The sequence below is a fragment of the Vespa mandarinia genome, chromosome 3 (genome assembly GCF_050613455.1).
Source record: "Vespa mandarinia isolate Hongniang chromosome 3, ASM5061345v1, whole genome shotgun sequence".
Classification (NCBI taxonomy): Eukaryota; Metazoa; Arthropoda; class Insecta; order Hymenoptera; family Vespidae; genus Vespa; species Vespa mandarinia.
Genome location: NC_140812.1, coordinates 3645001 through 3657500, shown reverse-complemented (window position 1 = coordinate 3657500; position 12500 = coordinate 3645001). Strand labels below are relative to the sequence as shown.

The 12500-nt window shown below is 32.3% G+C and overlaps 1 protein-coding gene across 16 annotated transcripts in view; it reads right to left on the bottom strand.

Moving 5' to 3' along the window:
• The window catches only part of para (sodium voltage-gated channel paralytic), a 57107-nt gene that overhangs the window by 13949 nt on the left and 30658 nt on the right, over positions 1-12500 (bottom strand). For 3 of the 16 annotated variants that reach the window (XM_085656152.1, XM_035882357.2, XM_085656154.1), the window contains 13 exons: positions 12214-12495; positions 10986-11042; positions 9510-9944; positions 9138-9234; positions 8764-8832; positions 5452-5726; positions 4556-4729; positions 3795-4145; positions 3102-3336; positions 1064-1195; positions 452-584; positions 179-303; positions 1-106 (listed from right to left, as the gene is read on the bottom strand). The exon at positions 1-106 is cut by the window's left edge and continues 157 nt beyond it. In XM_085656152.1, the coding sequence (XP_085512278.1) occupies positions 1-106; positions 179-303; positions 452-584; positions 1064-1195; positions 3102-3336; positions 3795-4145; positions 4556-4729; positions 5452-5726; positions 8764-8832; positions 9138-9234; positions 9510-9944; positions 10986-11042; positions 12214-12495 (2471 nt within the window). The remainder of the gene's footprint in view (positions 107-178; positions 304-451; positions 585-1063; positions 1196-3101; positions 3337-3794; positions 4146-4555; positions 4730-5451; positions 5727-8763; positions 8833-9137; positions 9235-9509; positions 9945-10985; positions 11043-12213; positions 12496-12500) is intronic. The other 13 variants (XM_035882366.2, XM_085656156.1, XM_035882371.2 and 10 more) reach the window with 9 other exon arrangements.

The following is a 12500-nucleotide window of genomic DNA, read 5'->3' as shown; positions in this document are numbered from 1 at the left end:
TCTGGACAACAGTCAGCTGGGTAATCGGAATTTATGGGATCCTTATCGGCATGTATTATCTCACTCTCCATTATACCGTCACCCTCATCACCTTCCTCTTCTAAATCTAAAATAACATTTTTCTTTCGTATAAAATATTAAAAATATTCTAATAAACTTCATTAAAGTTTGTTATTACCTTCGTCTTGCTCGAGATCTTCCTTACTGGCATCCTTTTTTTCCTCACCATTCAACGAATCCATACTACCTTTATGACTTTCGTCCTTGAACGGTCGATTCTTATGACTGCCATACGATTTATTACTATTAAAAGAGAAAAAGGGGAGGGGGAAAAGAGAGAGAAAGAGAGAGAGAGAGAGAGAGAGAGAGAGAGAGAGAGAGAGAGAGAAAGAGGAACATATTAAAATTCCAAGTGTCGTTTTGATATTAAAACAGATAATTAGAAACCAACCTAATCGTGTCCTCTTCGTTCTGATTAATATAATCGTTGTCTAATCTATAGTCTCGATGATTTATCGAATTCCCTATCACCTTGGTATTGTTCATACAGAGCTTGCCCTTTTTCAATTTGTTCTTCAGATCTCCTTCGAAAAAGAATAATTACAATTGATGTTATCCCGAAGATTTATTTTCTTTTATTTATTTTCTCCATATTTTTGTTAATCGAACAGAAAATATTTTACAAAAATAAATCGGTCGTTATATAAATCGAATATTGTTAGGTCGGTATAAATAATTAAGTATATGGATTACGTGAATGTTGCATCAGATCATCATGGATATTATTTTAGTAGCGTCACGTATGAATATTATATATTATATACGGATATTTCATTATAAATATTGTTCGTTTATTTAAAATATCGATCAGACGTTTAACGATTTTGATCGAAAAAAAAAAAATAGAAATAGTAACATCCGAAAAATTATACTCGCTAGTCCGTTTCTTTTTATTTTATTTTTTTTTTTGTTTTCATTTCTATTTTTTTATTACGATACATAAATGTCATGCCAACCGTCCATAAATGACATTTATATTATGAAGATATTAAGATACGCTTACCATGAATAGTAAATTCCATTCCATCGCCAATGGCTACTTCGAGTTGATTCAACTCCTTCGCACTCTTCTTATCTCTATAACCTTCCAAATCGCTATCTGCAAGATCTAGGTCCCCATCTCGATCAATTCCATCTGCACAGTCACATAAAAACTCTAACCCGCCCTTTTTTCTTTCGAGGAGACTCGCATTCGAAAAGAACGTGCGTCGTTCGATGAACTACTTGTCTTTTCTTTTTTTTTTATGTTTGATCATTTTTTTTTTATTTTTTTTTCTTATTCTTTTTTTTTAATCATTCAAATCGTTTGGGCAATAAACAATATAGGTAATTATTATTGACGAAGAAGTTCAAAGTAAAAAAAAGAGAGATAGATAAAAAGAGAGGGAGGGAAAGAGAAAGAGAGAGAAAGAGAGAGAAAGAGAGAGAGAGAGAGAGAGAGAGAGAGAGAGAGAGAGAGAGAGAGAGAGAGAGAGAGAGAGAGAGAAAGGAAATTAAAAAAACAGATCGACGAGCGTTTCTCTTCTTTTCTCATTTTTTTTTAAATCACATTTTCAATTTCAGCATGCAAGAGCATCGACTCGAGACTTTCGTGTTCCTTGCGATGCTCGAGTGAAGCTTCAATTTATATTTCGACTGTTAATAACAGTCCATAATCTACATAGTTCTTTAGTGATATTGATAAGATATTTAAATGATCTATAGAAGTTATATTATATTTAATTATTTTTTTTCTTTCTCCGTTTTTCACAAAAATATTCGAATATTTTCTTTTAATTGAAGAATATCACTTTATATCGATATAAAATTCTTCCATAATATTATATAAGGTTCGTGAAGAATTTTATGAAGATTAACTTTTCATTTTGATAGTGAATAAAAAAAAAATACAAAATAAAGATTCTCATTATTTTCATCATTAACAAAAATTTGTATTAAAAAGAAAAACAAAGAAATGAACACAAAAGTATCTCATAGATCTGGTTAAACATTTATCAAAAAATTTGTTAACTTGTTATAAAGACTTAATAGAAGACATTAAATTTAAAAAAGAAAAAATTTATTCGTTTCTTCACTACTTTGTTTTTATAAAAATAATTGGTTTCACATTTTTTTTCTAAACATGTATACATTAAATAAACATATGATACATTAAAAATTTCAGAGAATTCTCAATCCGATTTACAAAAAACAAATTATTTAATTTCGAAAAGAATAGATACGAATATTTTTGTGAACACTTATTAAAAAGATTTTTTTTTTATAAAAATAGGTATAATTTTCTTATAGAATTATAATGCAATTACATCCTTATCGATATCACATTTCTGTTAACTGGACTACCTCTATATAATCGTACTTTCGCGATCTATAATATCGCTCGATGATCATCGAACGATCCTTTGTTTCCATTCGCCGAGTTCGAGTCATACTCGATCACCCACCCAATCTTCGTATTTCCTGCTGTTGTTTCATAGTTTTTGATATTTATTATGATACCTTTCGGACGAAAAACGCGGACCCAAAATAACGAGCGAAGCAACATATAACTGCCAGGCGGCTAAATAGCTAAGCAAAATTAATAAATATTTTCTTGCGTTTTCACGAGTTTTTTTCTTTTCTTCAAATCCCCACCCACATGATTCGATCATGTTTTTTTCTTTCTTTCTTTCCTTTTTTTCCTTTTTTATCCTTTTTTTAATCTTAATCCAAATCCACGGAAATTCGAAAGTAATTTTGTAGAGAAAAAAACAAAAAATAGCGAAACAATCAGAAAAAGAATTTGCGTAATAAACGAAAAAACGTGTCAGTCAACGATCTTCCTTTTATACAAAGAGTAAAGATGGCGCGCGTATTTTCTTATTGACTTATTATTTTTTCGTTGTTGTTAAATCGTTTCGGTGAGAAAAAATCAACCAAAGGAAAAAAAAAACGTCGACTGACATTTTGTTTGACCGAGATGAGTGTAATAAAAAGCCGAACCGAAAACAGTGCCACGAACTACACAGCGCACACAGCAAGCGATCTGATTGGATATAAACCTTCTTTCCAACTGTTGGACGGTCCCTCACCTGGCGCCTGATCGGATATCTGATTGGTGAATTTGGCTCGCATCAACTTAGCAATGTAAAGGACATTTCGCTTGATCCATTTAACGAAACGTGCTATCCGATCGATCGCTTCCGCGATCTTGTTCGTGTCGTTGTCTGCAGTCGGCGCCGATAAATTAGATGAACCGAAGTTGCTCAGTAACAGGGCCAAGAAGAGATTCAGCACCTGTTAATAAAATTTTCATAGATTGAAAATTGATGAATTCGAACTGGAACAATGGTTCGAAGTATTTTTTGTTTTTTGATTTCTTCCATTTCTTTCTTTCTTTTTCTTTTTTTAATTGTTAATCAACGAAAAGAAATCGATCCTAATTCGAAAACATTAACTTCGGTATTCTCGCTTACGAGAAAAATAACAAACTTCTGAAAAACGTTCAAATTTTTTACTTCCTAATTAATTCATTATCATTATTGTTATTTATTATTATCGCTCTATTCTAAATTAAATTGTAAAAAAAAATGAAAGACCAATACTCGTCAGAGGTAATAAATCATCAAGAAGGATGTAACGGTCCTCGTTTAAATCGTCGATGATTTTCTGAAATGTACTATTATGTATACACAACCGTGTAAAATAAATTATTCTTAATCGTATTAAAATACATTAATTGATTTAATACGTACGACAAGATTACCGATGACGACGGTGGCGAGGAAGAACGGTATGCAAGAGACGTCTCCGACCAGCATACAATCCCACATCGATTCGATCCATTCTCCGCACAGGACACGAAAGACGATCATGAAGGAATGCATGAAATCGGTAAAATTCCATCTGGGTAAATCTCCACCCGGGAAGCGATCGACGTGATCGGTGTAATTCTTCCCGAATAGTTGCATACCCATCACCGCAAATATGAAGATGATGATACATAAGACGAACGTTAAGTTACCCAAGGCACCAACTGTCCTACCCATGATGGATATCAGAAGATTCAATGTGGGCCATGATTTTGCCAGCTTGAACACTCTCAGCTAATCAAACGAATGATTGATTAATTATTATTTACTTGAACAATGAGAAATTTTCCAATATATAAAGCAATTAAATAAAATAAATACATGCGATCGCGTCTGATAAATAAAAATTATAAAAACGAACAAAGAATAATATTCCAGTGTTAAACGATTTAAAAATGTATGCATTGTAATTTCGGTATATTAACATTTTTTGATATTTTATATTTAAATATTATGATATTGAACTAGATCCGATAACTAATTTTCCTAATAAAAAGATATTAATACTTAGTTTAATTAGATATAAAATAATGAAAAACTTTTTTGATAAATCGATCGATCGATCGAGATACACGTTGATTAAGATTCGAAGTTGCTCCTTGAGATGACTCATGTTATCTATATTTTTCATAGATCGTACTTACCAATCGAAAGGATCGCAATACCGAAAGACCTTGAACACCTTCCAAACCTAATTCGAGTAATGAGAGGGCGACGATGATGAAGTCGAAGATGTTCCAACCTTCTTGAAAATAATACTTCGGGCTCATAGCTATCAGCTTTAACGTTGCTTCGATGGCGAATGTAGCCGTGAAGAACTACGTTGAAATGTTAAATAATTGCTTTAGTTTTTTTTTATATTCAATTATCTCTCCGAGTGTTTAAAATAAATAAAAAATATAAAAATATATAAATATAATTTCTTTTTTATTGATCTAGATGTAAATCATTATATGTGTCAATTATTTCTTTTCTATCCTACCTCCAGCACCCGCCTTCTCCCCCAATTGTTTCATTTTATTTATATTAACAAAAATTCATACTAAATACTCCATAGATCTCAATTATATCATTTAAAATTATTAGATAAAACTAGATATAACCAGTGGCAAATTTAGGGTTTAAGGTATCCGAGGCATTAAAAATTTTTCTCGTTTTAATTGTCAAGTGACAAAGCGAGAAATAAACTGTTCAAATTCGAATTATACGTAATCGCAAATATGGAGAAAAAAGATTATATAGTGATCACCGAATATTAAATTAAATCTATTATACAATACTATATAAATATATATTTGTAACGTAAGAATCCCTTATCTCGTGTGAGCTGTAAACGATCGCCTCGTTTAATTCGCTACTGAGTATAGCAGTAATGAGACAAATCTAATTTTTTAATAAAACGAAATATTTGCAAATTTTTATCTGATATAAATAATCAATTATTGAACGATCCAAAATAGTGATAATTCGAATGACGTTAAAATAATAGTGTGTATATATATATATATATATATATATGTATGTATATATATATACTTACGTAGTTACCGGATTTAAGGACTTTTTCCATGTCCTTGTCCATATCGTGATGATCCAATGCCATGAAGAGGGTGTTAACAACGATACAAAGAGTAATGAAGAGTTCTACGAACGGATCGAATACCAAAAGAGATACGTATTTCTGAAACTCGAGCCAGAGCCAACAGCAGTCCCAAACGCAGAAGATATCGATGCAACGTAAGACTCCGGCCAATATTTTCTCCTTTAACGTGGGCCCTTCCTCATCGTCGTCTGTCGGAAAGTAATAGGTCGAAACTGTAACGCGCGTTAGTCATTTTGTCTGGCACCACTCTTTTTGGGGAAAGAGGTTTTTAATTTTTACACATTTTGTTTCTTTCTTCAGTTATTTCAGAAAAAAATTTTTCTTAGATTATTTATAATTATTTATTATTAATCTTTCATTTCGTTCGTTTTAATTTTATTTTTATTTTCTTTTTGTCCTTTTTTCAATCTTTCTTTTATTTTATTTTATTCTTTTTTTTCTTTTATTCTTTCTTTTTTTGATCGATATCGTATTTCAAGCACGTATTTTTTTCTGTTCAGAAAATTTTACACGGGCAGGTGAACAAGTTGACGAGCAAGCAAGCAAGCAAGCTGAGGATGATCCGATCGATGAGATTAAAAGTGGGAAAGAAACAGGCACTGGCAAAAATGATTGAGAAAGGAATGTCGAGGAATTTTGAATAATTTTAAGGGAAACAAATAAAATGATACAAGAAAAATCCGAATAAAAGAAAAGAATAAAAAAGGAAGCAAACTTTCTTCGACGTTACAAATGCAAAATACAGAAATTCGAAGTGATTCCATGCTTTTCTATTTTTCAGTTCATGAATGAATCTTCATTGTTCTCATTAACATTGATTAATTAATTATCTTTCGAAATGACTTTCAAAACTCATCGAATACATACTCAATCTTAAAATCGTAAAACAATAGAGATTCCTCCTTTTTTTATTTGTTTTCTTGTTTCTCCTTTTCTAATAAAATACATTCATGAATGAAAAGCAACGTTCGAGGAACTAATTCTCTAAATAACAGTGCCGTCAACGATGATGCAAATTTGCGTGCCAGTTATAATTCATAAAGGAAAGTAGAAGAGAGTAATAGAAAATAAAATAAGAGAAACGAAATGGAGAAGAAAAAAGAAAGAAAAACGAAAAAAAAAAATTGAACGAAGACGTGGCGAGTGTTCGCGCGAAATTTCGCTCTATTAGCATTTTCTCTTAACGAGAAATAATTGTGCAATGCAAACCCAGCCAAACGCGGCAGTGCTGCTGCTTGTATCTTAATTCGCGACGAATATAAAAAGCGGATGGCGGAAAAAATATCCTAAAGAAATTCTGCTTGCGCGCGTAAATTATTATATATAAAAAAACGAAATCTAGCTAATGACGTGTACAGGATGACATAATAATCACAGTAAACTAAAATTTTTTTTTGAGAAAATATAGGTAACCTAAAATCTTGAATAAAATTTTCTTTCTTTTTTAAATTATTATTTTGTAGAATTTTCAAAAATCATTTACTGTCATTATAAATAACATGAAAGCTATTACTACAGGCTTATTTTTATCACTTTGGGTCATGTCGATTATCAATTCGAGATTATATATAAATCACTTGAATAAATTCCTTTTTTTCTTTATAGTATAAACAATCGTATATAGCAATTATTGAATTATTTTTATATCATATTTATTCATCAATTCGATATTTTCATTTTTAAATAATAATAATGTATAATTATAATTTGTTTCTTTTCTTTTTCTTTTTCTAATAATCAATTAAAATATAAAAGTAATTATTTTTATAATGTCCCAATGTTAAATATATCACGAATACTTAATTACGAGTTATTATTAATCTTTCTATTATGTAGTCTATACATATATATACATAATACATCAATTCTTTACAATGATTTAATCAGATGAATTCGATTAATATTTAAAATTGATTTTTTTTAATACAAACGTACCAATAAAAAAATTTTATTCAAGAATTCTCATCTCAAGAGAAATAAATCATTTCTCAGTTATACCATGATTATCGAAGTCGCCCTATATATATACCTATATATATATATATGTATATATACACACACACGCGCACACACACACACACGCACACACGCACACACACACACACACACACTATTATATATATGTAATACGAAAGCTTGAAATATTTCGTGCAACCGCAACGAGATAAACGCTAAATTCCTGCCGTGTAGAAAGAATCAAGCGGTCAAACTCTTTTTCCCCAAAAAAAATTAATACACTTCACATATTCTCTCCTTTTACCAATATCGAAAAACATTACTTTCGAATCGTTTAAATCCCGTCAAATATAGTACCGTTCTCGCGTTCATTTTTTCTTTGCGAATCGTAGGGTATAAATTGATGATAAAAAAAAAAATAATAATAATAACACGAGAAGGAGAATAAGAAGAAGAAGAAAAAAAGAGATAAAAAAAGGATGAGAGAGAGAGAGAAGGAGAGGGAGAGATGGAGGAAGAGAAAGAGAGAGAGAGAAAGAGTGAGATTACATTTAAAGAGACAAGAGCGTGTTCGATTGTTAAATCAATTGGAGAAAATGACGGATTGAAATAACCGGTTTTTTAAAAGAATAAGCGTATCCATATACTATATAATCTACGATGTAAGAAAATAGAGATAGACACGCGCAGCCAAAGAAACGTCCAGCATCACCTAATATATATAGTAAATTATATATATATATATATATATACGTATGTATGTATGTATGTATGTATATATGTATGCATGTGTATGTATGTTTATGTGCATGTGTATGTATACGTGCATTTGTATGTCCGTTCAGTATGGATGAAAATTACAAACACAAGGTATGTATAAGGTATAACTTCCACTCATAGTAATAGTAATAGTAGTAGTAGTAGCAATAGTAGTAGTAGTAGTAGCAGTAATAGTAGTAGTAGTAATAGTAGTAGTAATAGTAGTAGTAGTAGTAGTAATAGTAGTAGTAATAGTAGTAGTAGTAGTAGTAATAGTAGTAGTAGTAGTAATAGTAGTAGTAGTAGTAGTGATAGTAGTAGTAGTAATATTAGTAGTAGTAGTAGTAATAGTAGTAGTAATAGTAATAGGTATATACATCGAACGATAGACAATAAGATAAACACACTTGCGACAAAGGTGACAGATAATCATAATAGGAGGAAGGGAGATAGATTGTTAAATAAATAGATAGATAGAGAATAGAGAGGATTAAAAAAATATATTGCTCGAACGAGTCGATTGCACGTCATTACCTCCTTGCTCGGGTGTTCTGCTCTGACGTCCTGCTGCTTGCTCGATAATATCGTTGAGCACCATCACATCTGCGAAAGGAAAGAAGAAAAAAAAAGAGAGTGTAGGTATGCACGTCACACGGTGTGTGGTGGACAAATTAAACGAGAGGATGACACAGGTATGCCGAAAGTGTGGGCCGATGGAATAACAAGGTGGAAGAGTAACACTTAAAGGAATTTGATGGATAACATTTACGATTTACGAATGTGTTTACGAAAATGTCATATTTTTCTTCTTTTCTTTTGTTTTTTTCTCGGGTTCTTCATCTCGTTTTTTGTCTTTTTCCTACGGTAACTTCGTATCATTAAAAGATGAAACTTTTATTCGATCTTACCCTTCATATCGACGACGGCGTGTTGCTGAGAAGGTTCGATGAACGGATTATCTTGTTGCTTCGCTTTGCCCATAGGATCGCTTTCCAAGTCGCTTTCCTGAAATATCATGAAATATGTCATATAATGCGAATGTAGAAAATGTATAATGTATAAATAGATAAATATTGGAATAATAAAAATAAAAATGATCGGATATTGGATAAAGAATATCAAAAAAATATTTCAATGATATTGATATTATCGGCCTAATTTAAAATTATAAGTTTAAAATTATCAAATAAAACTTTCAATTGATATAGCTTTATCGTTCCTTCAATAATTTCTGGAATACATTTGAACGCAATCATATCAATAATACGTATGGGACTCACGCAGTGATATTTTTGATTACAATCAGGTAGATGACCATTAACCGATGGTGGCCTAACCGATCTACTTCTCAATCGACTCTCTTTGGTCATTGGTTTGCCGATTGCACTGGCTATACCACCTAGAAGATCACCATGCGACGTATAAGATAGTCTCGACGCGTGTGACGTGTAGGATGAATGCCTCGAGCCAAGATTCGCATAATAAACTGGCACTACAATAGTCCCATTTTCTTCGGACATCGGTGTAACCGCATTAGAGTCGTCGGCATAAGGCAAATGTTCCTGGGCATCCAAATAGGTCGATAGTACAAGGGGTTTCCTGTCACCACCTGGTGGACCAACGAATCGACCTCGACCGTTCCGTATCGTGAATTGATGACTCCCACGACTACTCCGGCGAAGATTGAAAGGTGAGCCGGGCAGACTAAGGCTGGCCTGTAATAACAACAAAGCGGACCACCGCTTTTCTCTCTCTCTCTCTGTCTCTCTCTCGTCGAACACTTTTCCTAGATGTGTCTCGGGTCATACGTTCTCTCGGGTTGTTGGAATAAATGTTAAACACGCATAAAGAGAGAAAGAGAGAGAGAGAGAGAAAGAGAAAGAGAAAAAAGGGAGAAAAAGGAAGAGAGAGAGATGGAGAGAGAGAGAGAGAGAAATAACAAATACATCAAATATTAGAGAAATAAAAATGTGATAAAAAAATTGGTCACAAGATTTCATTTCACATTATATATATATCCATATAAAGAAATTATTAAAAATATTCTGACATAACCATTTAACGAATCACTTTGTTTTTTTTTTCTTTTTCTTATTCCCCCTTTTCTTGGTATCATTTGCACACATTTGTATATCAACATAGAGAAATTATTTAAAATATTCCGACAAGCAACTATCAAAGAATCTCTTTCTTTTTTCTTTCTTTTTGTCTTTTTCTTTAGTTCTTAAAATTTTTTCCTTCTTTTTTTTATTCCCTTCTCACTTTTAAAAATATATTCATATTCGTATCACTCGACGTCGAAAAATTAACAATATCAAGGAATATCTTGAGAAATGTAAAGAAAGTAAATTCTATTTTTATAATTTACGTTTAGCCGTAAACGGACTCGCTCTTCCCTCTTTTCGTTATATATGTATGCATGAATATACATAGCTCCCAATGAAAATTAAAGAAAATATTCTTCTGGAAGAAGAGAAAATTCGAGATATGACAAAAAAAACTCGATCGGTCGATCAGTCAAAAGGGAGAGAGAGAGAGAGAAAGAGAGTGAGAGAGTGAGAGAGAGAGAGAGAGAAAATATATGAGAAAATGTCGATAGGACTGATGTGGAATAGGTACTATATAATAAATCTCATATTTCTCTTTTCTATTCTTCTCTTTTCTTTTCTTTTCTTTTCTTTTCTTTTCTTGTACGGTGCTATTATGTACGTACGGGTCGGATGCTGTGACAGAGATACACGTTGTAACACACGTACCTTCCGCAGGCTTTCCTGGTAGGCATAAGTAAACTGGCCATTAGCGGCGCGAGAGACCTTAAGAAAAAAACAAGAAAAGATATCTCCTACCAAACGGCTCGTAACCTTTTCTAATATGTACACCAAGGAGGCACTTGATAATACGTATATGATATATGTAGAAATATATATATATATATATGTATATTATATTGTTACAGATAGAATTTTTTCTTTTTTTTCATTACTTTTTTTTCTTTTTTTTACACAAAAAATACTTACAGAGAAGCACACATATACATAGAAATGGATAAAAAGTTTGAGAAAGAGAGAGAGAGAGAGAGAGAGAGAGGGAGGGAGAGAGACAGAAAGAAAGAGAAAGAGAGCACAACTATACGAATGGAGTATCATTCGAATAAAAAATAATACGCATACGCATACATTAGAACATTGATAATATAGAAAATATATCTATATATATATACGATTATTTCATCGACAAAACGGAGATATAAAGATTGGTTAAATCCATTTCGAAAATCTAAGAAAGATTTCTTTTTTTAATTTTTCTTGATAATCCACTGTTCTTTCGTATCTCCTTTCAAAAAGATTTCGACTAACGAATTCAACTTTAGAATCAATATAGAGAAAGACAAACGATACGAAGAATCTAAGGGCTTTGGAGATAGATTCTCTATGGACGGAAGCTACGCAAACGTAAAGGATTGACGTATTGCGGATAATGGGAAAAATAAGAAAAATATATACAATCAAATAAGGCATTATAAGTTAAGATACGTATGTATGACGAGCATGCTAAATTATTACATAACAATGGGAGAGATACTTTTTACTTTATATGCAAGCTCTATCCAGGCAATAACACACTCGACTCGTCTCGTATCTGCTTTTTCAAGTTTATTTTGATTTATCTTTATTTCTTTTTCTGTTTTTGTTTTTTTTCTATTCTCTCCGATATATTTCAATATGAGAATACAAAAGAGAGAGAGAAAGAGAGAGAAAGTGAGAGAGAGAGATAGAGAGAAAGTGTATGTGCATGTGTGTGTCTATATATCTGCATGTATGTACGTCAGCGGGTTTGAAGTCGAGAGAACGGATACGACGAGTCGAGACTAAGGAATACACAGATAATAAGTGATAATACAACGTCAATATTACGTCGAACGGGAATAAATATAAAATACTCGAGAGAGACGTTTACATCAGCAAATCCTTTGACGAAACTTACGGCGCTGACTTTCCGCACTTTACTGGCAGCGCTGTGGTTGTTGTTGATCTGCTTGATCCTATGTTCGCTAACAGACTCGATCGATCGTATACTGATCTTCTCCTTGTTGTTATCGTCGTTACCCTTTTCCTGACCAACGAAGAGTTCATAACTATGACAAGAGAAGTCCGACGGTGACTTGACGATCTGATCAGCTGCTACCGCGGCAGCCGCAGCTGCTTCTCTCGCGGCTGCCTGCGCCGCTAATTTGTTCTCCTTCACCATCATGGCTTTTTCGACTTCCTGTC